The sequence below is a fragment of the Hyperoodon ampullatus genome, assembly GCF_949752795.1.
Source record: "Hyperoodon ampullatus genome assembly, chromosome: 7".
Classification (NCBI taxonomy): Eukaryota; Metazoa; Chordata; class Mammalia; order Artiodactyla; family Ziphiidae; genus Hyperoodon; species Hyperoodon ampullatus.
Genome location: NC_136920.1, coordinates 9,946,522 through 9,974,403, shown reverse-complemented (window position 1 = coordinate 9,974,403; position 27,882 = coordinate 9,946,522). Strand labels below are relative to the sequence as shown.

General features: G+C 49.6%; 1 protein-coding gene across 1 annotated transcript; it reads left to right on the top strand.

Moving 5' to 3' along the window:
* The first annotated feature begins 1,340 nt into the window (after window positions 1–1,340).
* On the top strand, window positions 1,341–26,772 carry POLA2 (DNA polymerase alpha 2, accessory subunit). The gene is made up of 18 exons (XM_079708587.1): window positions 1,341–1,804; window positions 5,277–5,401; window positions 5,917–6,008; window positions 6,196–6,253; window positions 9,522–9,628; window positions 11,845–12,038; window positions 12,661–12,749; window positions 13,996–14,151; window positions 15,074–15,136; window positions 15,844–15,886; window positions 19,308–19,432; window positions 20,014–20,052; window positions 20,747–20,820; window positions 23,770–23,878; window positions 24,155–24,261; window positions 25,085–25,144; window positions 25,408–25,534; window positions 26,284–26,772. The coding sequence occupies exons 1-18, from the start codon at window positions 1,726–1,728 to the stop codon at window positions 26,431–26,433; spliced, it is 1,797 nt and encodes a 598-aa protein (XP_079564713.1). The 5' UTR covers window positions 1,341–1,725; the 3' UTR covers window positions 26,434–26,772.
* The last annotated feature ends 1,110 nt before the right edge of the window (window positions 26,773–27,882 follow it).

The window sequence follows — 27,882 nt, the reverse complement described above, 5'->3', positions numbered from 1 at the left end:
CGGCCGGACGGAGGACAAGAACGGGCTCTGCCTGGCTCATCTCATGTCCTGAGGTGCCCGCTAAAAGTCTTTGGTCTCTTTAGTGCAGTCGTGAGAATTTCTGCTCTAGTGATACCCTATACTTTCCTACCTTTGGATGCTCAGTTTTCTTTTTTTTTTTTTTTTTTTGCAGTATGCAGGCCTCTCACTGTTGTGGCCTCTCCCGTTGCGGAGCACAGGCTCCGGATGCGCAGGCTCAGCGGCCATGGCTCACGGGCCCAGCCGCTCCGCGACATGTGGGATCTCCCCGGACCGGGGCACGAACCCGCGTCCCCTGCATCAGCAGGCGGACTCTCAACCACTACGCCACCAGGGAAGCCCTCAGTTTCCATTTTTTTAATTGTACTTTTTTATCGTAAATTTAAAAACGAAGAGGATCTTTGTTCATAAAACTTTGAATTTTGCCTGGTTTTCTTAGGATAAGAAATGCTGAGTCAAAGCGGATGAACATTTTTAAGTCTCCTGACATACACCGCCAAAGTTTTCTAGAGACTCCACCCATCTACCATCCCATTAGTCAAGTATGATGCCTAAGGTTATTTTATCTAAGCTGAGCCAGTGGAGATTTTGGGTCAAAGAATTAGGAGATATTTCGGGGGAAGACCCTCTTCTCATTTTACCTCTGAACTCTCTCCCCCTTAGGGACCCATCTTCACTCTCAAGCTTCCAGTCGCCTAATGGGAGCCTCTACCTGGAAATTCCAAAGGTACCGAAACTTGATGTGTCCAAAACCAAATCACTTCTGTCACCTTTCCACCTCTTTTCCACTGAAATGCTCCAGATCCAGAAAACTGACCTATCGCTGTGGCTGGGACCACGGTGGTAACCATGACGATAACCATGGCAACCAGATTCCCTAACGAAGTCACATGGAGTGCAGACATGAAGCAGGAGACACAGAGGGACGACAAGCCCGTCCTCTCCCGCGTTGGGCACAAAATGGGACATTTAAGGGCATATACACGACATCGCCTGCGCACCATGGCACGGGACGAAAGGGTGACGAACGTACGTCACGGAGCTTCGCGAAGCCCGGAAAACAAGGCATCGGCAGCTGGTGCAGAGCCGCGGTTTCGGTTCTGGGAGTCCGGGTTTTCGTGCGCCCAGGCCTTGCTTTCGCGCCCGGCTGGGGATAACTGCGCAGCCGCCGTAGGGCGGGCCGATCGCCAGGCGCGGGCGCGCGAGCGGGCGCGCAGGCGTTTGTGCGCACGCGCCCTCGGACGCGCGGGCGCGCGTGTAGTCCGGGAACTGGGAACAGGAAGCAGGGGGGAAGGGGTGGGATTGAACCCGGGTCTCGCGCATGCGGGCGCCATACAAAGCATTTGGCGGGTTTTTCCGGGCTGCTCTGCTCTGATCCCGTCCTTGAGATGTTCAGTGGTGGCTTTTAGGAAGCTGGACGTTCTCCCCAGGAGAACGACTTCTCAAGATTTCTGCTCTCTTCCTTCAGGCGTTTGGGAGCTTCAAAAAAAAGAAAAAGAAAACGTGTTTCTCCGTGACTGACGGCTGGGGCCTTCTGACGGCCTGAGGTCTTGGGCCACTTGGTCACTCTCCGTCTCGGTCCCTCGGAAGGTGAAAGGATCAGAGGGACCTCGTCCTGCTCATCGATCTCCACGCCTGTGGGTTTCTTGGCGTCAGGTCGGAGCTGGGTAGGCCCGGCCCCGGCCCCGGCCCCCCTCCTGGGTCATCATGGCCGTGTCCGCCCAGCTCTTGGTGGAGGAGTTGGAGATCTTCGGCCTAGAATGCGAGGAGGCTCTGGTTGAGAAGTGTGAGTCCCTTGCCCCCTCCCCGGACCCCAGCCCAGGTTCACGCTCCCGCTCGGTTCCGAGATTCACCTCCCCTAGGTGGGGCTTCTCGGTGTTTGTGAGATGAGTTAAACTGAGTATTGAGATTTGGGGTGTGAGGACTGTGAAACGCTCACAGGGTACTGCTTGGATTCCCAAATCAAAAATAAGAATATGAAGAGCGATTTTAAATCGGCGCAGTTTCACCGAGTTTGGAACATGTTTAAAGCTCAATAACAAAGCAAGAGATGTTGGGGTTTTGAAAAGTAGCTTTTTATTCCTGGCTCCTCCCTTTCCAGCCTACACCTAAACTTCTGCTGAACCATCACTTCTCATCAAAACTGTTGGTGGTCTGTGCAAATATGAGTCCCTTGAGGTGGGTTCCTAAAATTGAATTTTAGCTTTGGAAGGAACTTTAAGGAGCTTGTCAGCTGTTTACAGATGGAGAAACAAATAAGGAGAGTTAATTAATTGCCTGAGCTGGTCTGTGAACCAGGTCTCCTGTGCCCGAGTCCGGTGCTGCATTGTATTGGTCCATCGTATCGGTCAGGGTCTGGGGCAGTGTAAGGAGTTGTTGGAAGCAAAGTCTTTGGAGGTGTGGACAGTCTCAGTTTTAGAATCAGGGTGATTGTGCACCTGCCTTAATCATTCATCAGCATATTGAACTTCTTTTTTAATATATAAAACCAGGACGCAAACATGGTAATTTATGAGAGACCAGAATACTCCAAGTTTTTATCTCCAGGGCATTCTCTTCCTAACAGGAGACTTGAATGAGAAAGCCCATCATAGTCAGAAATTTATTTGGTGAGCCTGAAATCAAAACAAGAGAATTTATAAAGGCTTCCATCTCATGTAGGACTATTTTGGCAGTGCTGTTGGAATTCTAGACTTGGAATTCATAATTGCTGACCTCGCTGGGACTTTAATATTGCCTGACAGTCATACCATGTTTCCCTGGTCTGTTCACCCTGAGTCTCCTATGATTATTCGTCACCTTCTGCACCTTTAACAACCTTCTGTTCCACTCTCACTCTCAGCCATGAACTTACTTCCTGTTTTGCTGAGAAGAATAGAAGGAATTAGAAAACTTCTTTAAGCTACCCCCATTACTTCTTCCCACTGATCTGTGTCTGTGCCATATTCCTTGCCTCCTCCCACTACAGTAAATAAATTCTCCATATTCCTAGCAAAAGCCACATGCTCCAGTTGAGTCCTAAATCCCATTCCTTCTCCTCCTCAAGGACATCACTCCAATAATTCTCCCCCTACTTATTTTCCGTTTTTCTCTCTATAAGGTTTTTTTTCCTAATAGCCTAGGAATGTGACCCTTACCCCCTCCGTTTAAATACTCCATTGTCCCGCCTTCCCACTCCAGTTATTTCCTCCCAATTACAGCAGACCTCCTCCTCAGGATTACCTGTTCTTCAAATTTTTCCTCTTTAAGCCATTTCAGTCAGCTTTTTCATCCCCACCACTTCACTGAAATTGCTCCTCTCAAGGTCACCGACGACCTTCACCTGGCTAAAGCCAGGGATGCATTTTCAGTCTTCGTTTGGATGAATAGCAGCATTTGATGCTGTTTGTCGTGCCCTCTCCTTTAGAACATGTTTTTTCTCATAGCTGCTTGGATGCTCCTCCCAGGCGTTCTCTACCATGTTCTCCTCTCAGCCTTTGCGGGTTCACCCGCATCCCGAGCCCCGAGATACACTCGGCTCCTTGGTGATCTCACCTAGTCTCCTGGGTTTACATTCGTGTGCTTGCTGATGACTCCCGAATTATGTCTCAGCCCAGACCTTTTTTTGCCTGATCTGCGGGCTGGTCTGCCTCCTAGATGTCTCCAGCTGGGTGTCTGATTGGCATCGAAACTCCACGTGTCTGAAGCTAAGCTCCTGCTTCCTCTCCTCATAGGTCCTCCTGCTGCCTCCCCAGCTCAGTTAACTGCCCCCTTCCAGGTGCTCAGGCTAAACCCACAGCATCATCCTTGTCGCCTTTCTCTCTTCACACCCCATATCCAGTCAGGAAATCCTACTGCCTTTACCTTCAAAGTGTTTCCCACCTATGGGCTTCCCTGGTGGCGCAGTGGTTGAGTCCGCCTGCCGATGCAGGGGACACGGGTTCGTGCCCCGGTCTGGGAAGATCCCGCATGCCGCGGAGCGGCTGGGTCCGTGAGCCGGGTCCGTGAGCCATGGCCGCTGGGCCTGCGCATCCGGAGCCTGTGCTCCGCAACGGGAGAGGCCACAGCAGTGAGAGGCCCGCATACCACAAAAAACAAAAACAAAGTGTTTCCCACCTAGAGCCCATCCACTTCTCCCCCTCGTCCACTGCCACCACCTTGATCCAAGCCACCATCATCTCTCGCCTGGACTTTGTGCCGTGGTTCTCTTAATTGGTCCCCCTGATTCTGCCCTTGTCCCCTTCAATCTGCTTAACGCAGCAGCCAGGGTGACCCTGTTGAGTGGAAGTCAGATCGTGTTACTGCTCTGTTCAAACCCTCTGGCGATTTCTTGGCTTTTTGCTCAGAATAATTACAGTGGCCACCGGTCTGCACCCCCGTCACCCTTTCCACTCATCTTCTGTCGCCTCCTTCCTCAGTGCATCCCAGCCCCAGAGGCCTTACTGATCTTGCTTCTCCCTCAGGATCTTTGCCTGAAAACTCTTCCCCTCAACACTGCCTGACTCGCTCCTTTACTTCCTTCAAGTCCTTACTCAAATGTCACCTCCTCAATGAAGCCTTCCCTAATCACTGGGTTTAAAATTGCCAGCCCAGGGCTTCCCTGGTGGCACAGGGAAAAAAAATGTTTTTTAATTGCCAGCTCCTCCCCCCACTCCCCCATCCCTGTCCAAGCTTTATTTTCCTACAAAGCACATTTAATTATCTAACGTACGTCTTTTACTTATTTGTTTTCTTTTTTTAAAATTTATTTATTTATTTATTTATGCCTGCATTGGGTCTTTGTTGCTGATCGCGGGCTTACTCTAGTTGCGGTGCACGGGCTTCTCGTTGCGGTGGCTTCTCTTGTTGAGGAGCAGGGGCTCTAGGCGCGCGGGCTTCAGTAGTTGTGGCACGTGGGCTCAGTAGTTGTGGCGCACGGGTTCTAGAGTGCAGGCTCAGTAGTTGTGGCACGCGGGCTTAGTTGCTCCGTGGCATGTGGGATCTTCCCGGACCAGGGCTCAAACTCATGTCCCCTGCATTGGCAGGCAGATTCCCAACAACTGAGCCACCAGGGAAGCCCTGCTTATTTGTTTTCTGTCTCCCCTCCATAGTGAGCTGCGTAAGGGCAAGGGTGCGTCTCTTTTTATTCACTGCTGTGTCCTTGGGCCTAGAACAGTGCCTGTCCCTAGTAGGTGCTGAATAAATTTCGATTGAATTTAAGTAGAGGACTATTTTCAGTTTTCAAGATGAAAGCTGCAAGCAATGAACTAAGTTCTTACGTGTCCAATTTCCCCCTGCAGTGATAGAGCTGTGTGTTCTGTATGGACAGGATGAGGAGGGAATGGCTGGCGAGCTTATAGCCTTCTGCACCAGCACACATAAAGACTGCCTCACCTCAGAGACCCTGAACTCTTTTGAGCACGAGGTAAGAACAAACTGTAAAAAAAAAAAAAAAGAGAAGAAAAAAGAACAAACTGTAGGCAAACTGATAACGTAACTCTCCGTGTCTACTCAGTCGGAAGACAGTGCGCTGTATTGAGAAGAGTGTGGGCTTTGACGTCGGGCCTGGATTTCAGTCCCAGTGTGAGCCTGGACCAACTAACCTAATGGCTCCGAGCCTCAGTTTCCTCTCCTCTCAGTGGTTCTCTGGATCTGTACTTTTTATGGTTATTGAATGAAATGAGAATGGACGTAAATCACCTACAACTGTGTCTTCAACAAATAATTGGTGTTAATATTAGAACTGTTATGTGTTGTAGGGAAACAGTCACAGGTGAAGTCTTTCATTTTTGGTCTATCGTGCATCTTCTGCTTCTTCCTTTGAGGAATTTTGTATCTTTGATTATGTTTCAAATGCCCATTATTACCTCATGGCTGTGGGGAACGCCTCCTCTATTACTTGACTATGGAATAATATATTCATTATCTTTTCTTCCTCAGTTTCTGAGCAAAAGACTGTCCAAAGCCAGGCTCGGTGCCTCCAAGGACAGTGGGCATGCGGGAGCCAGAGACATTGTTTCCATACAAGAGCTGTATCCTTTTCATCATTTATCTATCGTTATTGTTATCTATTGTTATCGTTGCGTTATGGTTATCTGTTGCGTGAATAATTTTAGAAACGAGCAACAAAGGTAACTAATACTTAGATTTCTTATTTGATCAACCCTTGCCTTAGATTTTGGGTGGAAGTTTATTGTTTCTCTTAACCAGCGTTCTTAGAATTGAAGTGGAGGAGGAAGAGGAGACCCTCTTGAACGCTTACACCACACCCTCTAAGGTGCGTGTACCGTGTTTGGAAATTGCATTCTACACATAGCATTTTTTTCTTTAGTCTAAAAATATCAGCACAGCCTTTGAAGTTCTAAGGGAGAAACTTCACCGCTCGTACAGTTTCCTGCTCTACTTCCACGTATGCGTCTTCCTTTCCGATCACATGCATAGATGTTTTTGCATCATGGCAGTCCTTGTGGACACATGGTTGTCCTGCTTTCTTCAGTTAACATATCATAAAATTTTTATAAATGCAATTTCTCCATAATTGCTCTTTTTTAATGGTTGCCTAGTTTTGTATCAAGTGGACTGTAACTCAGTGATCCAAGTTGGGTGTTGGACCCCAGTGTGAGAGGTGGAATAGGGCAGTGGAAAAGCATTGCCCTCCACGCCTGAGTCAGAGACCTCAGTGACCTTGAGTGAGTTGCTTTTATCTCTCTGAGCTACCTTTTCCTTTCCTTTAAAATCAGGAGCCATTCATTCATTTATTGAGCAGCTACTATGTGCCAGGCACTAGGTGAACTGGCGAATGAAACACGTTTGGGTGTGCTCTGCCCTCAAGAGGCTGGCAGCCAGCGCCGATAATATCTCCTATCTCAGAGGGCTTGAAAATTAAATGAATGTGTAAAGCGCCAAGCCCAAAGCAATGTATTCAGTAATATCAATAGTAGTTACTCTTTATGGAAAATACATTTGTGGAAATCCTTAACCAGGGAGTAAGCCTTAATTTTTCAATGTAAATTACATTGTAAGAAAGAAGGTGAATAGTTTAGGTGTGCCTATGCAGAGCAAGAAAGCTAAAATGTTCACAGTGTTTTGGAGGACTGACTTATGGTAATTCAACTCTCAGTAGACTGATGCATAAGTCAGATGCAAATTTACTTAATTTACTGTTGAAGTATACACCCTTCTGATGGCTGAAATACCATATCGAGGACACCCCATTCCTGCTACAAAAGTACCTAGGAGGCTCAATCACGGATTAAAATTTGTGACCATGGAATCAGAGCTGAGAGAGTTGGGTTGAAATGAGCAAACAATTTGAAATATGTGTCTGAAGCTCAGAGGAGAAGCAGAATGGGGCTGGGCTAGAAACAGGAAAAATGCTTAGAACAGTGCCCATCACACGGGAACTGTCAGGCTTCAGTGGCAGCATGATGACAGAGTCAGAGCCAAACCTTGGCCTTTCCCACCCAAACAGTGCCAGTGTCAGATCTTAGGGGCAGGAGTGCCCCTGTTACAGAGGTGCATATGTCAGTGGTCTTAGCTTGTCACCATTAAATATTTGGCTTGTGCAATTGACAGCTGCACTTTTGCTCCCATGCTCACCATAAATCTTCTGGTTATAATTTGGCTCTCCACGTGTCCTTCCTGACAGGGGGAGATGCGTTTGCCTGAGGATTTGAGTTCCCATGATGTCGGCATTATGTTTCTAATAAGTGAATAAGCTGGCATCCTTGGCTATAATTTGGGTTCCTGTGTGGTGTGAGGATATGCTCACCCCAGGATATGAGACTGTGGTCCCTCGGTATTTCTCATTACAGGTGAATGAACTGGCACGTAGTATTAGCAGTGAGTCTCCTAAGCTTGGTTAGAGTGAGCACAGCCCCGAGGAGCGTAGCTGGAGCTGGTTTGCTGACACAATCAGGTTTCACCGCAAGGTCTGAGGATGAGAGCCGCGAGGCTCTGCTCTCTCCCAGAGTCCCATCCTCTGTCCATGTCCTGGGAGACCTAGAGTTCTGTAGCCCACTGTATATTAGAAGGGTCTTTGGGGGAAATAGTTTGAGAAAATACATCAAAACCGTACAGTCTTTACCATCCTATGGCCCAATAATCATCCCTAGTAAGAGTCTCTCCTAAAAAAATAATCCAAATTCTAGGAAAAGCTATGTGTGTGAAAATGGGCATCTCAGCATTATTTATAGTCACCAGAAATTACAAATGCACCCAGCAATAGAGAAGTAGTTAAATAAATTATTGTATATCAGTTCAATCAACACAACTACTAAAAAGGATGAAGATTGTGACAATGTGGGAAAATGCTCATAATTAATATAGAGCAAAAAATTCAGTGTATTTATTACTTAAGTGAAGGTTCATATTCAAAATAAGATTACAACTATTAGGATTTTTTTAATTGGAAAAATATTGAAATACTAGGAAGGTTTTTTGTTTTTGTTTTTGCACGGTACGCTGGCCTCTCACTGTTGTGGCCTCTCCCGTTGCGGAGCACAGGCTCCGGACGCGCAGGCTCAGCGGCCATGGCTCACGGGCCCAGCCGCTCCGCGGCATGTGGGATCTTCCCAGACCAGGGCACGAACCCGTGTCCCCTGCATCGGCAGGCGGACTCTCAACCACTGCGCCACCTGGGAAGCCCTAGGAAGGAATATTTTTAAATGGCTATTGTATAAGGGTGGTAGCATAAGGGTCTTTTTAAAATCTAGTTTCCATTCCAGCTCCTTAATGGTGGTTTTGAATCCTTTCTCTCCCATCTGTTCGTCGTCACCCCTGTAAGCAGCTTTGGTGGCATAACTTAAACCTGCAGCCAGGAGGAGCCCGAGGGTAGGGGAATGTCTGCAGACTAGCTGGCCGCCTGGTTGCTGTCCAGGCGAGGATTTTGTCATTCCTCAGCCACAGTTGGTCGTCCCAGACTCTGGGGAGCAATGGATCTAGGGACTTGCGGGTTTCACCCTCTACTCTGGGCATCTCTGGATTCTTGATGAGCAAAAGCCAGAAAACAGAAGTGACCGTCAGTGAGGCATTTGCTAAATCCTCTCCAAATATGAGCTCACTCATGTTATCTGCCTGGAGTCACTCCCTTCTTTAATTTTGAAAATGCGTGGTAGACTTTGCCAAAATAAATAGTAACATGGTCCCATCCCTTGTCAGGAAAATGTGTCCACGCAGGTCAGAACCGTATGCATAGCAAAACTCACAGCTGTTGTAAAGCAAAGAGAGGTGGGGAAGGAAAGTGAACACGTGAGTGATTTGAGAGGACAGATCGCCTGCTTGGCAATCCTTTTTGGGGAATGTTGGCATTTTTTTCATAATTGCCTCCAAAATGGAGACATTGTACTGATGAATACTGGGTTACAGTTGATGAGGGTTTCTCTCTGAGATTTTACTTGGAAAATGGGGCCTTAAGAAGAAAACCAACCCTATCCTATCTGTGCCCTTCATTCGGGCACCGTTCTCCCTTTCTTCCTAAGGAACTGTACACTTAATTAGCAGCCTGGATCTAGAGTGACTGGGCCCTTTTCCTGTTTTGTTTCTAGGGTTCTCAGAAGCGAGCTATCACCACTCCGGAAACCCCCCTCACAAAAAGGAGTGTGTCTACTCAAAGCCCCCATCAGCTCCTGTCTCCATCAAGTTTCTCTCCAAGGTATGGCTCATCATTAATTCAGCTGCCAGGTAGCAGGCCTGCCCTTCCCTTTCTCTGGTTATCTGGTGGCGGCTGACTCTACAGCGTGACTTAATGAATATGAGTGGACGGTTACCTCTGCAGTGAGCTGGCTGGAAAGCCTACGGCTGTCTGCCCTCCCTGCTTTCTTGTCCTGTGTGGAAAATTACTGTTTCTTACGGTAATTAAGGAAACTCACTTTCCACCCGCTTTTCTGGGGCTCATTTCCTAGATCAGGAACTGATATCTTCTACTGAAAACAACCTGTCTATTCAGAAGTTGGGAGGCCTTCGAGTCTTGCCAGTAGAGGCAAATAGGTTTCCACTTGCTTCTGTTAGTTCGTGTGTTGTCGGGTTTCTTTTTTTCTTTCATCTGAAGTATTTATTTTTAAAAAAGAAAAGCACGTATCTTTGTTCATAATGTTGCGTAACCTGTTTTTTGTCCCTCACTCGGGTTACAACTAGTTTCTGAGAGTTTTCTTGTCACTGTGAATCTACACCAACTTAATTGGTATTTTATCTCTGCCACCTCTGCACATAAATCCACAAAGATCACATGTGACTTTTGGACATTCATAAATGACATGTCTTCTGTGAGAGAATTCCATAGATGAGAGCTCTACTGAGGAGAAGAAAGGTTTCTAGGCACTGCCACATCAGGATGAGGCAAAGGAACAGTAACGTTAACCAGTTAGGGAAACACTTGGCTGCTAGGAGTCATTTCTTCTAGACTGAGCAGAGCTTAAGACTTTCTAGCCCTGTCACATTAGAAAGGAGATGATAGGGAATTCCCTGGTGGTCCAGTGGTTAGGACTCGGTGCTTTCACTGCCGTGGTCCTGGGTTCAGTCCCTGATCGGGGAACTAAGATCCCGCAAGCCACGCGTCATGGCCAAAAAATATTAAAAAAAGAAAAAAAGAAAGGAGGTGTTAGCCGTCATTCAAGCTGAACGGTGGTTGGGTTCTGAGGGATGATGTGACTTTAGTGTGGTCCCCTCCTGCTTTCGGGAGTTTTCAAACTGCCTTCCGAAGTGAGCTTTCCAGACTTAGAAGGGCATCTTTGGATGCACAGAGATGGTTGGTGTGGTGTACAGAGATGGTTCTCATAGGTGCTGGCACCATGACAGCAGTTCTATCCTCTCAACAAGCAAGCCTTTGCAACTCGTAGATCTGTCTACAGCTGACCCCCTGTGAGTGACCCTCTGCATTAAAGGGCCGGCTGTAACGCCCACCCCGTGGAGCTTCACAGGGAGGAGCTTGGAGCAGTAGGCGATGTGCCGCCTAGTCATTTTTTAATGCACGCCAGTGAAGCTGACATTAGAAACTGGCTTTGTAGTTTATGAAAGTAACTTCTAAATTATTCAGGTAGAGGCAGCATTGGAGATAGAGGTAATTAATCAAGCTCACTTTCTGTAGCCTCCCTGGAAAGGAGGAACTGGTGGCACCCATTGCAACGGTGCCCCCATAGAACTTGTTCCTGCAGAATTTCGGAACATTAAATGAAGCCTGTTTTAATTGGACCTCTCTGTATGCTGTGTTCATGACCGAAGGGTTAGAAGACCTTGCTGTCCTCTAAGCAGATCCGCAATACCCGTGTGTCCTTGGAGGTGGAATTTATCAGTCACTGAGTGGAAATATGAGAACTTGTCGGTTGAGACTCGGAGAATGGGAGTGTTTGTTCACCAGCTGACAGAACTCATTATGCGTCCACATCCAGAGACACTGGGGAAAGCTGATTCATTTCATTTAACTTCATTTCATTGCTGTTTCTACCTTGCACTATATCATGAGGTCTTATGTGTATGCACAGCAACTTTTGGCTTATCCACAGTTCCAGGCTCTGATGATGTTCTAACAAATGCTAAAAATTCATAAGAAAATAGTACTCGGAACTTGCTTTTTAATCAATTCAGAGTTTTGTTTTGTTTTACTTTGTTTAGTTTTAAGCCAGGAGAAGACCTTTTAAAATGTGTCCTTGCATCTAAACTTCTCTGAACACGTTTGGTATTCCTTAACCCCCGCATTCCTGAAATTCCTTAAAGGTCCAGAATGTCCAACCCCATTAAGCTGATTAGATTTATAAAATGTGAGGCCAGCCTGACGTTCCTCCAAATCTCCATTTTCAAAAGGTAACCTCATCCTATTCCTCTCTCCTTTTAGATATGAACACACTAACACTAATGTCTTTTGCTTCCAATTAGTGCTACTCCCTCTCAGAAATACAGCTCGAGAAGTAACCGAGGAGAAGTGGTTACCTCCTTTGGCTCAGCACAGGTGATGTCTTGGTCCGGGAGAGAAGGAGCCAGTAACATCAGCCTGAAGGTCTTGGGGTATCCAGAGCCACTAACCGGGAGCTACAAATCCATGTTTCAGAAGCTCCCAGACATTCGAGAAGGTAATTGTTTTTCTCTTTGAAATTCTGGAGGATATAAAACCACCCGGAAGGGTCTTGAGTCAGTAGCAAAGCTTCAGCTAGGCTGGTAAAACAAGTTTCAAGGTTGCCTTTGATAGATGTCCTCCGGGTGCCCCTATTAGTAAAAGGGTATGAGATGATAACTCTCAATAATTCTCCCAAATCACATGACTTTGCTAAAGAGAAAGCACATAACCATTTCCCAGTAACAACCACTTGAACTGTGTAAAGAAAGCCAATTAAAGTGTTAAAGGAAGCAAAGACATTTATGGCTTCTTCCTTGTGAAGAATGGAAGGCTCTCCAGGTTGGGCTTGGCTTCCCGTATACCTCCCTGACGACCTGAGTGAGAAGAAGGCTAGGGTGGGAGCCGGACTGACTCTGGGGTTGTGCTGCGTGACCCCCTGTGGCCAAGTGGAAGGCCGGGTTCAGCAGCCCGATATCAGGATATCGGCTCGGCCTTCAGAAAGTTACAACCGGCCGGCGTCCTAGGTACCCTTCCTGCTTCTGTAAAATGACTGACTTTAATGTTTTACGAGGTGCTATGTTTTCTCTCCTCGGCAAGTAAAATGTCTTAAACACACTTTCTGCCCTCTGGGATTTCAGTTCTGACCTGTAAGATAGAAGAACTTGGCAGTGAACTCAAGGAGCATTACAAGATTGAGGCTTTTACTCCTGTTCTAGTCACAGCACAAGTAAGAGTTGTTCTCATAATCTTTCCTGAATGATATTGTTTTTTTAAATCAATGATGAAAAAGCAGCCTCCTGCTTCCTTTTCACTAATCGTCTGCCTTCTAGTTAGAACATCTATCTGGGATGAATTTGGTAAAATGGGTTATACGTGCTCTCTGGTTTTGTGACCAGAGAAAGTCATTTCCTTTGCACTTGGATTAGAGTCTTGCATGTAAACGAAGATTGAGGGCCTCAAGCATTCAAGTGTCAGGATATGAGGACAACAGCAAGGTGAGGATCTCCAGAAACGGTGACTCACAGTGTCTCCCCTTCTCTGGCCTCTGTCATTAGGGACCAAGTGTTGTCAACCGTGTCTTTATGTCATAGTTTAATCTGGCACGTGCACCAGTGCTTTCTCTCTAGAACGTACTTTAAGGGGAGACGTGTTCTCAAAGATTCTTTATGGTGCCTCTGTCATGTGTTTGCATTCAGAGAAGAATGGCCAGTTGGGGAAGATAGGCAAAACCATGTCATATAAGGAAGTTTTGGGGGAATTTGGGAGGAAGTAGTGGAGGGGAGGCTGGGATGTACGGTCTCGTGGGGAAAGATTAGACTTCCTCAGTTTGCCCCCGGGAGTGGGAACAGGATAGAGGAAGCCACAGAGAGAAATTTCAGCTCAGTTTAACGAAGAACTTCCTGTTAAGAGGCACTCTGGTGTGTGGTTCAGGATATGGCCCTGGAGCCAAACTTCTGGGCTTCAAACCCAGGCTTCTCCCACCGTTTGACCTTGAGTAAATTATCTAACCTTTCTGTTACTGGTTTTTCTCATCTGTAATATGGATGCAGTAATAGCATCCACCTCCGGTTGTTGTGAGGATTAAATGAGTTAATACACATAAGCCTTTAGAACGGTGCCTGGTGTTTAGTGAGCTCAGTAAATGAGAGCTATTGTTAACGGTTATCCAGGGATGCGGTGCGTGGGCTGCTGGGGGGGCGAGGGGGCAAGTTCCCCTTAACTAGAGGTGCTCTGGCTCAGGCAGCCACTTAGAGGGGCTCAGGCATTAGGTGGTGGGCAGACTAGATGCCCTTTAAGGGTCCTTCCACCCCAAGGAGCCAGTGATGATTGTGGTCGCCTCAGGCTCAAAATGATGCCCCGACAAAAAAAAATGTGTGTTGTTGTTTGAAAAGGTCTGTTTTGCTCTTCATCACTTTGACCAGATTTTGAGCTCCTGTCCCAAAGACTGTCATTCTTATGTGTACCTTTGGCAGGAGCCCGTCACCCTGCTGGGCCAGATTGGCTGTGACAGCAACGGGAAGCTGAACCACAAGTCGGTGATTCTTGAGGGGGATCGGGAACATTCCTCAGGCGCTCAGATTCCAGTGGATCTATCTGAGCTCAAAGAGTATTCTCTGTTTCCTGGACAGGTGAGATCAGGGGTGTCTCCCACTGGGCACGGGCGTGCTTGTTTGCTCCGTAGTGTGCGTAGAGGGCTGTGGCTCCCAAGAGTGAGCGTTCCGTCACTGGCCAGCTGCCCCTCGCTTGTGACGTCTGATGCCGTGAGGTGTAGCTGGAGCTCAGGCCCAAGAGGGGACACCAGGATAGGGATTTCAATCTTCCCCCATATGCTCGGACCTTGGCTCTGGGATCTGCTGCCAGGTTCAAACCCCAGCTCCACCCCACAAGGCGGGTGATTACAGAGATGTTACTAACCTCTCAAAACCAGAGTGTCCTTGCCTGTGAAATGGGGATGATAATTCCTACCTCACAGGAGAGAGGTAAAATGAGGTCACTCGTGTAAAGTACAATTATTATTACGCCAACATAACCCCCTTGACTTGTTTTCTAGAAAAATACCTCCAAGTTTACAATTACAGAATGAGAGTAGCTGGACAGTACTTCTTTTTTTTCCTGGCTATGTTGGGTCTTCGTTGCTGCGTGCGGGCTTTCTCTAGTTGTGGCGAGCAGGGGCTACTGTTCCTTGTGGTGCGCAGGCTTCTCATTGCGGTGGCTTCTCTTGCTGCGGGGCACGGGCTCTAGGCGCACGGGCTTCAGTAGTTGCGGCACATGGTCTCAGTAGCTGCGGTGCGCGGACTCAGTAGTTGTGACTCGCGGGTTCTAGAGCACAGGCTCAGTAGTTGTGGCGCATGGGCTTAGTTGCTCCGCGGCATGTGGGATCCTCCCGGACCAGGGCTCGAACCCGTGTCCCCTGCATTGGCAGGCGGATTCTTAACCACTGTGCCACCAGGGAAGTCCTGGACAATACTTTTAACTCTATCAGTGTAACTTATTCCAGACCTCCCGTTCATCTCCCCTGTGATGCAAGCCTGTCTGCTGCCTGTCTTTCAGGTTGTGGTTATGGAAGGAATCAACACCACTGGTAGAAAACTTGTTGCCACCAGACTCTACGAGGTACCGGTGTCCCCTCACCTTCCCCCCCACTCCCCCCCGGTTTGCTGCAGGCACAGTGTGTGCAGTTCTGTCTGTCCTAGATCCCGTCCTTTGTAATGGCCCATTTATTTGCTTCTCAATTCTCTGTCTATGGAGTGGGACTTACCTCTAGGTCAGGGCCTCGCAAACTGTTCCCCTAAAGGGCCAGACAGTAAATATTTCAGGCTCTTGCAGGCCATATAGTCTCTGTCACAATGTCAGCTCTGCCATCGTAGCACAAAAGCAGCCATAGGCAACCCATAAACCAACGAGTGTGCTGTGTGCTAGTAAAAGTTTACTTACAAAAACAGGCGGTAGCCAGATTTGGCCCATAGCCCGTAGCTTAGCAGTCCCTGCTCTAGCAATAATCCTCCACAGATTTCCAGAGGATGCAAGGAGAAGTAGCAGGATCCTACTCTCCCATCCTCGCCTAGCAGGACCTTGATCCTACAGGCACCTGTTTTGCTCCTGCTTTTTGCTGGGTGTTTTATGAGTTTAGCTGTGACCTTGTGCTACCCAGGTTTCTTTGCCACTCAGTAAAGAAAAATGGCAGGACCATCAACTCTCTGGGCTTTTAGCTCCAAGGGGCAAGACACCCGCAAACACAGCACCATTCAGTGCTCACCCCATTCCTGACCAAAGACGATGCCGGGCGCAAGACCTCACCGTAGCTTCTCTCCTGTTTGAAGGGCGTGCCACTTCCGTTCCATCAGCCCACTGAAGAGGATGGAGGTAAACTTTGCTTCAAACATTATTTTGCTAACAGTGCGGGTAGAGGGTGGTGGACAAGGGTACAGGAGCGCAGTTCCTCAGGCCCCAGGGAAGCTACACAAGCTGTTTGAGAGCACCATGCCGGAGCTCCAAGGGCGACTGTGAATTGGTGGGTTCACTGGCCCTTTGTGGAAGGCCAGGGGTCTGAGCCTACATGGCTTTGTCAGCATTATCGCCTGTGCTCTGACTCCACAAGGCCTGTCGTTTAAAGACTAATGTTTAACAGGTATTTGAAGGTAGCTTTGAAAAGGGAAAAGAGCAGCTATTTATTTAAATTAAAAAAAATTTTTTTAAAGAGCAGCCATTTTTAAAAGAATTTCTGTAAATGCCATGTGATCTCCTGGACTAGATCCTGGAAGAGAAAGGGGACATTAGTGGGAAAACTAGTGACATTTAAATAAAGTCAGGAGTTAGCAGTAATATACCAGCATTAATTCCTTAGTTTCAACAAATGTACCATAGTTATGTAAGATGTTAGCATTAACATTAGCGGATGCTGGGTGGAAGGTGTACATGTGGGAACTCTGGACTATGTTTGGAACTTTTCTACAATTCTAAAGTTATTCCAAAATAAAAAATGTATTTAAAAATTAGACAAATTTCTCAGGAAGCCTAGAGTTATTTGGTCACTAACCTAGATGGGAAAAGACGAACATTTTAATAAACTTTGCTTCAGAACAATTCCAAGCATTTTTGTAAGCAAAGCAGAAGACTGCTGAGGATTAGCAGGGAGATGACTGACACTAGCACATTGTCAACACCCTCTCCATGTTAATATCGTGTGAGGTCATTCTTAGAGGCGGCCTGGAATCAGGAACGAAATCTAAGAGTTTGTGACATTGCACATTCTCTCAGAAAATAAGTGTTTACGGAAGCAAGAGTGCTGGTACTGGATCGACTTCAGGTAACGAAGAAAACAGACAGGGCTGAAATGCCCGGAGCCTGAGCTGTGCCAGGGAAGCCTTTGGAAGCAGTTGAGTAGGTTGTTAACAGACAGTTTGTGAGCAGCGTCTGGGCTCACAGCACCCTGGGTGTGGACACACAGAACAGGACATGAGCCTGGCCCTCCTGGCCCTCACCGTTTACCTGGGATTGACGTCTCCTGTAGGCGCCTCAGAGCCATTAGCTGTGTCCCCTGCCCCAGCACGGCACTGCTGGGTGTTGCGAGTGTTACGCTCCCCCTTGAATTCTCTGTCTCAGTTGAGTTAGTGCCGCTCTGGTAGGCGAACAATGGTCCTCATTCCTGGAATATATTCCTGAACATATTACTTTATATGGCAAAAGGGACTTTGCAGGTGTGACTGAGTTAAGGCTCTCGAGATGGGGATTGTCTAGGTGAGCTCAGTGTAATCACAGGGGTCCTGATAAGGGAGGGCAGGAGAGGGTGAGAGTCACAAAGATTAGAAATGTTAGGCCGCTGGCTTCAAAGGTGGGGGAGGGGCCGTGAGCCAAGGACTGCAGGCAGCCTCTGGAAGCTGGAAAGGGCAAGAAAACAGATTCGCCTCAGAGACTCCAGAGGAATGCTGCCCTGCCCACCCCTTGATTTTAGCACTTCTGACATCTAGGACTGTAAGATGATAAATGTGTATTGTTTTAAACCACGAAGCTGGTGGTAATTTGTTACAGCAGCCATAGGAAACTAATAAAACTGCCTGTTAAGAGGTCAGGGGGGCTTCCCTGGTGGCGCAGTGTTTAAGAATCCACCTGCTGATGAAGGGGACACGGGCTCGAGCCCTGGTCCGGGAAGATCCCACATGCCGTGGAGCAACTGAGCCCGTGCGCCAGAACCACTGAGCCTGCACTCTGGAGCCCGTGCGCCACAACTACTGAAGCCTGTGCACCTAGAGCCTATGCTCTGCCACAAGAGAAGCCACTGCAATGAGAAGCCCACACACCTCAACAAAGAGTAACGCCCGCTCACTGCAACTAGAGAAGGCCTGCACGTGTGGCAACAAAGACCCAAAGCAGCCAAAAATAAAATAAATTAATTAAAAAAAGGAAAAAAAAAAGAGGTCAGGGATCTTTGGGTTTTGTTGTTGTAAGCTACAGAACCAGGTTCAGACTAACTTAAGAAAAAGAGAATTTGTTAGGGGAAATCCAGGTAGCTCACAGACTGGACAGGTGGCTGGAACAGGCTTACAACCCGGATTAGGGCTTAGTAACTCTAGGTGTCCAGGTAGCAGGGAGTCCCCCGCTGTCTCTTCCAGGCACCTCTGCTGGGATGGGTCAGCGCCAGTCTTTTTCTGTCCTTGGATAGTTCACCTTGAGATTCCAGAATCCAGAGGAGAGTGTGAATGGCTTAAGCTGGGTCCCGTACCTGCTCCTTGGCTAGGGGAGGACAGTGCACCTAATTTACAGCGCCCCCTGGTGGAGGGGGGCGCTTATGGAGGACGAGGCTGATTCTCCAAAAGGAAAGTAGACGCTATGAGGAAAAGGGTGCCCCAAAACAATGGCCCTGCACCCCATCACACAAGTCTTCTGTCCCAAGCCTTGCACCCCAGCCTGTCTTTCTGGACTCCTCGAGGTACGAGATTCTCTAGCTGCACTCACCACTGGATGATCCCTTACACTGAGCACTCAGATCTCAGGGCCATCGGGACCCTGCCTTGCCCTGGCTTCCGGCACACTCTACTTACAAGTGTAAGCAAAGTCACAAAAAGGCAAATACCACGAGATTCCCCTCAGACTAGGTTCCTAGAGCCGTCGGAATCATAGAGACAGACAGTGGGAGGGTGGGAGCCAGGAGAGGGGAGCAGGAGTTAGTGTTTAACGGGAACAGGTTTTCGGTTTTACGGGATAGAGTTGTGGAGAGGGGTGGTGGTGAGAATTACACACCGTTATGAATTTACTTCAAACCACTGAAATGTTTACTTAAGATCAGAGGGAATTCCCTGGAAGTCCAGTGGTTAGGACTCCGCTCTTTCACTGTCAAGGGCATGGGTTCGATCCCTGGCTGGGGAACTAAGATCCCGCAAGCCTCTCAGCGTGGCCAAAAAAAAAAAAGGTTAAGATGGTAAGTTTCGTGTTATATGTATTTTACCACACCCCCAACCCACCCCCCGGAAGTAAATGTTGGGAGGAAAACCATGTAAGCAAATGCCACTTTGATCAAGTCTCTCCAGACTCCCACTTCCCTACCATGCCTCATGCACTGCTGCTAAGTATCTATCGAGTTCTAGTTGTTTGCATACTTACCTGTCTCTGCCAGCCATGGAGGGTTCTTTGAGGGCAGGATGAGGTCTTGCTCCTCCTGGATTCCTGGAGTAGCACACGTAAGGAGACTCTCAGTGAACTGAGTCCTGTGGCATCTTTCCCTAATTGTCCTTTCTCCCACCATCCCAGTGTCCTCTCATCAGCATCTTAACCACCTTTTCTTTCTTAGATTCTGAGCAGATCATGGTCCTGGTGGCCTGTGGGCCATACACCACATCTGACAGCATCACCTTTGACCCCCTGCTCGACCTGATCACCATCATCAACCGCGACCGGCCCGACGTCTGCATCCTGGTAGGAGGCCCTCCTGGGACAGCTTCACCGGGGGAGGCGCCAACGGGAAAACTGGGGGGTCAGTCTTAGAAAAAGGTCTGATGAGGTTCTAAATTTTTAGGAAGAGTGTGGGACTCTCCTCCTTTTTAAAAATATTTTTTAGTGCTCAGCCTACATCTTTGGCGAGGTGAGGTGTGCATGGAATTAATTCAAAAGCCCAAGCTGTCTTGCCACCCTGCGTTGACTTTACAGTATTCTCGCCTCTGTCTCATTACTCCAGTTTGTGAACTCACCTCTTCTGAAAACTCAAAATACAACTGCATGGAGGTAGATTTCCCTTGCTGGGCTGAGAAAGAAAAAAGCCCAGTATTGTAGGAGGCAAAACAGCTAGCATCCAGGAGTCAGGTCCTTCTGCCTGTGCTATTAGCTGGACGCCTTTGCCCCATCTGCTGCCTGTCCCAGGCTGTACAGATGGCTCGGAGGGACAATGGACCCTGGACAGAGAACTGCTAGGAGAGGATATGTGAGGGCACTCACAGACACGTGTGGTTCTGATTTGTTCTTTTGGTACCTTTGTTTCCCCCCCTCGGGCTTATTTGCAGTTTGGACCTTTCCTGGATGCTAAGCATGAACAGGTAGAGGTGAGTGACTGGGGTTGGGAGGGGGAGGTACCGGATACTCACATTCAGTCAAGCCCCCACTGTTACTTTCGTTTCTTGGAGTTTATCCTGCATCTGTAACAACCTAAATGAATCCCTGTGGCTGATCAGGAAAACATTATCACAGGGCATTTTAAATAAAGGTACTGAATTTGAGGGCTTCATTTCACCAGAATACAGAGCTGTTTGGAAGCTGGGGGAGGGGGGTCCAGATATCCGAGTCCCGGTCCTCCTCGTGCACGACCGACCCTTGGTGCTGAGGCAGGTGCCCGCGGGTCCCAGACGTGCGCCTGTGAAAGTACCTTCCTGACTGCTACCCTCAGCTCCATGACCCACATCATCTTGCCATCCTTTGAACTTAAAACACGAATGACCCTTCTGAGGACATTTCTTCCCTTTGTCTCAGGAGGTTTTACCTGCCACAGAAAAGATTTCAAAACGCTCTTCTTCCTAGTCTTCCCCTCGGCTCACTTTCAGGAGGACTGATCTTCCCCCGCCTCCTTCCTGCCCCCAGCTAGACTCAGCTCCTGGAGCCCAGAGACCACGTCTAGTGTATCTTTGTGACTCCTTCAGCTCCTCGCTCAGGGGCCGGCCCCCAGGGTCATCTGACAAGCGCTCAACAAGTGAATAAACGCCAAACGTCTCCCCTGTAAACCTGTCTCCTCTTTTCTTGCAGAGCTGTCTACTGACAAGCCCATTTGAAGAAGTTTTCAAGCAATGCCTACGAACGATTATTGAAGGCACACGAAGGTCAGAGTTCAAAATACTGGGCAGAACCTTACGCTTCCTAAGTTTCTCCAGGGCTTCTCGTTAAGAAACTGAAACTGTTCAAAAGTCGTGGTAGTTCCCATCCTTATATCCTTTTGAACTACAAAGATCAGATAGAACCCTTGAACTTCAAGTGCACAGATGCTGAGTGAAGAGGCATCTTTGTAAAACACAAAGATAAACACACTTGAAAAGGCTGCACAGACTTTCGCTCTTCCCTTGCTCGCTCTTTACTTCCTTCCTCCTCTCACTCCCTTTTGTATAAACTCATTCCACGGGAATCTTCCCAGGGTGGTGCTGAGGAGTGTTGGATGACTTACACCACAAAATCCCTTGTGTGAGTGAGAGTTTGGGGTGAGCCCAAGTCCTTTCCCGAGTCAGTGCTTCCCTCGTTTCACGGGCGCCGCCGCCGGCTTGTATGAGCCATTGTAGAAACTCACGAGGGTGGGGATCTTGAATGCTTGCCCCAGACCCTAGGGACGGGACTGGGAAAGGTCATAGCCGTGATGAGAGATGGGCAGTTCTAAATTGAGAGAAAAGCCTCTATTCCAGGAAGAGTCTAAGCTAGAAGTAGAAAGTTTTTCAGGAAGCTGACACCTCCACTTCCTGTCCCTTCCCTCCAGCGCCAGGGTTTGAGAGAACTCGCCCTTGGTGATGGATCTCCTCCTCTGGGGATCTGCCTCCCTGTAGCTGAGCTCATCAAAAACAAACATTCCTGAGGCTAAGCTTTTAAAAATAAGTCTGTAACAAAGGTGGTTTTTAAAACAAGATGTATAATCTTCTGCCCCTTGGCCGTGAGAACTGATCTCAGGCTTGATTAGCTGTAACTCTACCTTCTTGTGCCAGCAGCACGGGGCCAGTGTCGGACTGGGGAAAAACACCCGCAACTGCCCCAGAGTCAGGGGGCTTGAATCGTGGGGATGACAGCCTGCAGCTGAATCTGCCCCTCCCTCCCTCCAAGTGAGATAACATAGGTGCCTTCCCTCTGCCTCCCAGGTTTGTTGTGACCCTGAATGAGTTTGTCAGACCTGGAGGCTCCTAGCACTCCTCAGGGCTGGTGTCCTTGTTTTATCAGCCCTCAGGTCCCCTCCGGGATAGGCAGGGACTGCGGGGCAGTGCCCTTGCGCTGGCTGGGTGCTTTCAATTTGAGATGGGGTTCTGTTTTTGGTTCCTCACCCCATATGATATTGACAGCAGTGCTACAAACAAAGAACAAACCAGGCATTGTTACCCTGGGGGTGAGCTCCCAGCACCACCAGGCACTTTCATCTGAGGCCAGTGTGTGCCTCGGGGGAGAGGGGCTGCCCCACCCTTCCCAAAACAGTATAAAAATGGCCCTCCTTTGGGGGGAATTTATTTTTATTCTGAGAGGTCAGAAACGCAGAGCATTAAGCTGATTTATCAGTGAAAACCAGAGCCAGTGGGGAAGCACCTCCCCTCGCAAGAGCCCAGCAGAGCCTGGGGAGCTTGAGGGAGCTTGAGGGAGGGAGCGGCTGCAAGGCCCCTCCCCACCGTGATGTATGAAGTTGTGCAATGCTCAGCATAGTTGGAATTTTCTCTCAGATCCCTCCCCCTACAGCCAGCCTATAACCCTGAGCCAGAGGCCCGTTTCCTCCTTAACTGTTGCTCTGCCAGAGCCTGCACAGAAGCAGAGCAAGTCCATCTCTTAACGGCGGCCAGCCGTGCCTCCGCCCTTCGTGTCCATTACGGACTGAGCCCCGGGGATCTGAAACACAGACTGTCCCCTTCGGGTCACCCCCCGGCCTGTCTGCCAGACTTCAGCACCCAAATCTGTAGACTTGGCTACTTACAGGGACTTAACTTTCAATGTCAAAGGGGCTATAACTAATTCGCAAAGTGCCTTTGGTCTCAAGACTCTGAATTTCCGCTGCAGAAGTCTCAGTTCACGCTTTGAGTGGGCATGACAAACAAGTGACAAGTGTGACAACCATCACCAACACCTTTATCCCATGTGAGAGGCAGCCACATCCCTATACCTGCACAGGTGCCTGTACCTGCCTCTGGGAAGCCACTGCGTCTTAAGCAAGAGAGGGTGCTAGAAGTGAGAGCTATTGGTGGCTGTTAAACTCGCCCCAAAGTAACACTTTCCGTCTTTACAATAGGCCCCACCCTGCCAAGGACAGGTTTCTTTCCCCCTTTCTTCTTTTGCGTGGCTGGAGAGGTTAAAGAGTTGGCCCCTAGAGTTACGGGGGTTTTCTTCACTCACATCTTGTAACCCTAGAGATTCTCCTGCCTCCGTCAAAGGAAACGTCTGTCATCTCTGCTTTTACTGTTGCTGTTAGATATTTCTTTCATCTTTGTAAGACAGGCTGCTGAGAAAGAAAAACCAAGGGCGTTGATTCCCTGTGCGGGAGGGGAGGGCGGGGTGGGCTCTTGGCAAACCAGAACCTGCCGTGCCTTCCCCTCCCAGATCTGCTCAGCCTGCCGGGTCCCTCCCGAGGGAAGAGGCCCCCAGCCAGGGAGGCTACGTGACGCCTAAAAGCCACGTCTGTTCACACAGTGTGAAGAGTCAGAACTTTGGCTTCAGATCTGGCTCTGAGGATTTTCAGTCAAATCCTTCTTTCCTGATTTCCTAGATCTCCATTTCTTCTCCCCTTTTTCTACCAAACAGTAGTCCTCTTCCTCTCTCGAGTAGAGCATCATACGAAGCCAGGAGAAAGCATGTCCTGGGAGAGAGCCATGAGCCCCATCGAGGTGGTTGTGTGTAAATTAGGACAGATCGTCTCTCGTTCCTGGTGTCCCATGGGGAACGGCACCCCCCCCCCCTTCGTAGGAGAGCTCCATTCGGAATTCCTTCCCTGAAAGTAGGCTCTTGTATCCAGCTCTGACCCTTTAAGCCTGTCGCCCAGCTATGCCAACTCAGCTGCACTCATTTTCCTTCCTGTTCTGATGCTTTTCTTGGCAAAGTAGCTCCGGCTCACACCTCATCTTCGTCCCATCGCTGCGAGATGTGCACCACGAGCCCGTGTACCCACAGCCGCCCTTCAGCTGCCCCGACCTGCCTCGGGAGGACAGAAAGGTACCAGTGTCCCCTCCTCGGCCAGGCAGCCATAGTCGAACGTGCCCAAGGCGACCCAGCTTGTCCCAGAAGCAGAGGGCGGGGGCGCCTTTTTGAGGCACACGTGGTTGCCTGCGTCTTAAGCTTCTCTTTGTAACAGGCAGACGTGTGATTTACTGTCCGTTGGGTTGGTCCCCCTTTCACTGGTCCCCCCAGCCCTTGCAGACTCCCCATTTTCATGGGGAAGAAGTTTCTAGCTTCGGTGTGCAAACGTCTGTCCCACCCTTCTCATTTTAGCGAGTGCAGTTTGTGTCCGAGCCCTGCACGCTCTCCATAAATGGAATGATCTTTGGCTTGACATCCACCGATCTGCTGCTCCACATGGGGGCTGAGGAGATCAGTAGGTGAGAAGGGTTTTTCTGTCCCGCAGGCAGTTCCTCTGGATCCTGGTCCTGTCCTTGGCCAAGGGGTTGCTTGGCGGGGTCGAGAGGGCAGCCCCTAGAGCAGCACTTCCTGCCAAAGCCTTTGGCCACTGAGTTTCTCTGCACCCAAGGGGAGCGGTGGGATGCATGTGTTTCTGTTACCACTTGTTTCTGTGGTGTTTGAGACCCTGAAGGACCACATCCGTTCTGCCTTTGCACTTAATTTCTAGTCATAGAAGTTCATCTACTTTTCTTTGTTTGCCACATTTGTGACCTAAACAAGATGTCCCTGCTTGTAGAGGGTGACTGTGAATTTACCCCGCAGGGCGTTCCCCCTTCCAGAACAGTGTGTAGCTCTGCAGAGGATCAGACACAGCCAGATGTGTTGAGCTGAGGCTCAGCAGTTCACTTCTCGCATCGCTGTGATGGGAAGGAGTGTGGAGCGATTTGCGTCTTAGGCGAGAATGGGTGTGTGTTTGTTGGCTCCGGTTGGAGGTGCAAGGGTCACCCCGGCTACAGCTGGCCTCGTGCCGGGACAGACTCCACATTCTCTGGCACGTTGTGGAGCTGGTGACAGCCTGCCTGGGCCCTGATCGCAAGGGATTCCTGCTCTTTCCCTTCTCAACCCAGTGTCCTGCTCGGCAGACCGAGCATTTGCGGGCCGGTCTTTAAACTTCCCCAGAGGTACCTTCTTGTCACGCGCCTTGGCCACGTCGCTTCTCTCTAGTTTAATAAATCCTCCCCGAGGAGAAACAGGCACTGATAAACAAGGTTCCACTGTTTCTTGCTTTTCTTCCTCCCCTAGTTCTTCCGGAACTTCAGACAGGTTCAGCCGAATACTCAAGCACATCCTGACCCAGCGGAGGTGAGCCTGCCCGACGGAGTAGCTGACCGTGAAGAGAGTGCTTAGGGGTCAGGGAGCTCTGACAGATTTGACCTCGAGACCTTCCCCAGGCCACTACCAGGGAACTCCACCCTGGGATGACAAGCCCGCGTCCTGTCCCCTAAACACAGAGGAAAGGGAGAGACGGTCTGTGAAACCGTGGAAACCAGTGACATAGAGGAAATCCATCTGGGGGGGTGGTCCCTGAATCAGCAGCTGCTGACTGTCTCTCTCCGTCTCTGCAGCTACTATCCACTCTACCCTCCCCAGGAGGACATGGCCATTGACTATGAGAATTTCTATGCCTATGCACAGCTGCCCGTCACCCCCGACGTCTTCATAGCCCCTTCAGAGCTGAGATACTTTGTGAAGGTAGGTTTGAACTCCACCATTTCCCAGAAACGCCAGAACCAGTCTCTGACTTTCCCTTCTGGACCCCTGGCACTCAGACCTCGCGGGTCTGCTGATGGGGACGGTGGCCTCATTTCTTTGGGGGAGGGGGGAGGACTAGAAACCAAATCTGTTAGTAAAACGCATAAGTAAGCGGCATCCCCTTGCTGCCCTCCCCGCCCCAGGGCATGGTACTCAGTCAGCCCAGCCTGGGAGCGCCGGAGACAGGTAGGAAGGCCCTCAAACCATGGTTCACACCTGAGGCCACCTCAGGTGCCCTGGGCTTGCCTGCCCCCTCCTGAATTCTGAGATGACCTCCAAGCAGCTCTTGGTCATTCTCATCTCTGCCGCCTGAGGCCCTGCCCGGGGATCGGGTCCCTCACGGGGAATCCACCTGATCAATCCCCTCTTGCCAAACCAGAGCCAGTTCAACCTCGAGAGGTAAACTTTTTTTCATGTTGGGAAACAAATAGATCAAGTTTGTCTCCAAGTTTGGGAGCTGATTGTCACCCTGCCGAGTCATCTTCTTTATTTTGTTTCAGAGACTCAAAAGGTTCTGAGTTTTCTAATAATAAATTAACATATTTGACTTAAGATGCGTTTTGTTGGCCTGCATTTCCATTTTATAAAGTCCTCTTTAGGGTCTAATCGTTAGATGAGTCCAGCTTTTTCACATCAGTCCCGATGGTTTTGGCCTTTCCAGACCCACAGTCTTTCTTTCCTTCCCCCAGGACATCCTTGGCTGCGTCTGTGTGAATCCCGGGCGCCTCACCAAAGGGCAGGTGGGGGGCACCTTCGGGCGACTCTACCTCAGGAGGCGGGCTGCGGGCACCGAGGGCAGGCGGAGCCCATGTACTGCCGCCCAGGTGGTCAGGATCTGAGGCTCGGTCCTCTGTCATCCCCCGTCGTGCGGGCCTCCCAGACACCGAGAGCCCGGGAGTAGACCTCTGCCAAGATCCCACCCGTGGAAGGAGAGGGGGCAGCCAGCTGGGGAGGACAGGGCTGCGGGCCGGGGGCCCAGCGGGAAGACCCTGGGCAGCTGGATCCCTGCTCCGCATCGAGCTTCTCTGGAAGGAAGCTGTTGTTTCTTCATGGACGCTAGGAGCCCAGCGAGAACTGGCCGTGGACGCAGTACGCTCAGGAAGGTCAAGGCTTTGCGATTTCCTACTGAGTCAGACATAGAAACAACTTTTGGAGATATGAAAGTAAATTCTGTGACTTCTGAGTTTAATCTTTCTTCCGCTCCGTCTTTTTCCTGGTAGTGAACAAAGAATGTTGCCCTCCTGGACCTCTGTGCAGAGCAGGCAGAGCGTCTGTCACACTGGGTTCCGCCCAGCCCCAGCCCGGATCCTCCTAAGGCTGCTCCCAAGGCCCCCGCAGCCTCTGTGCTGAGGAGGCGCCGGGCTCGGGCCACGGAGCGAGCAGCTGGCTGTGGGCCGGGCCAGCCCGCTGTGGTCCCAGCCTGACCCCTCTATCGGGAGGAGGCGGCCTCCCAGAGCTGCGCCAGAGCTGTATTCCCAGCCGAGTCACCAGCAGCCTGGGGCTCACCTCTAGCCCAGAACACTTGGAAGGCCAGGCCTTCTAGGGTCCCCAACATGTCCCCGCACCTGTGTGTCCTGGCATCTGGGGAGAGGCTGTCGCTGGCTAAAGGTGGAGTGGGTTTCTGCCCTAAGCTGGCGGCCGTCCTGCCTCACACGCCAAAGCCGAGGCTGGAAACCTGCAGCTGTCAGGCCGAGGGAGCAGCCCGTGCCGATGCCTTGAGTCAGAGATAAATAGGTAACCTAACAGTGTCCAACCTTTGCCTTCCTCCTCTGATGGTGAAGTGGAATCCACAACAGATCGGACTGGGCTTGGGTAAAACTGGTCTGCCTCTGAAAACAAGCAGTTGCTGCTTTGTTTCATTCGTTTTATAAGCGCCTCCTCTCAAGGCAGGAATTGGAAACAAGCCCCAGCTTGGGGAGCTGATTTTCCCTCCTCCCCAGGATCCCCCACACAGGAAGCATCCAGCCACAGTCAAAGGTCCACTGTGACTTAGCAGCCTCGGGATGTGGCATTGTTGGAGCCTGGGCCCCTCTTCCACAACCTGATAGAGTTGCTGCAGTTCGAGAATGTCATTTGTATTTCTATCAAGCCACATATCAGCTAAAAACCCACCCCTCCGTGCCTTGGAAAACCCTTGCCTGGGAAGATTACAAGCCTTTGGCCACAATAGACAAGGCTCCTCCCTTACTGTTTGAGCCCATGTGTGGCTCCTTGAGTGTCACGGCTCTGGCAATTTTTCTTCTGTTGCTGCTGAAGCAGCCTTGTGGGGAATGGTAATGTCTTGGTGC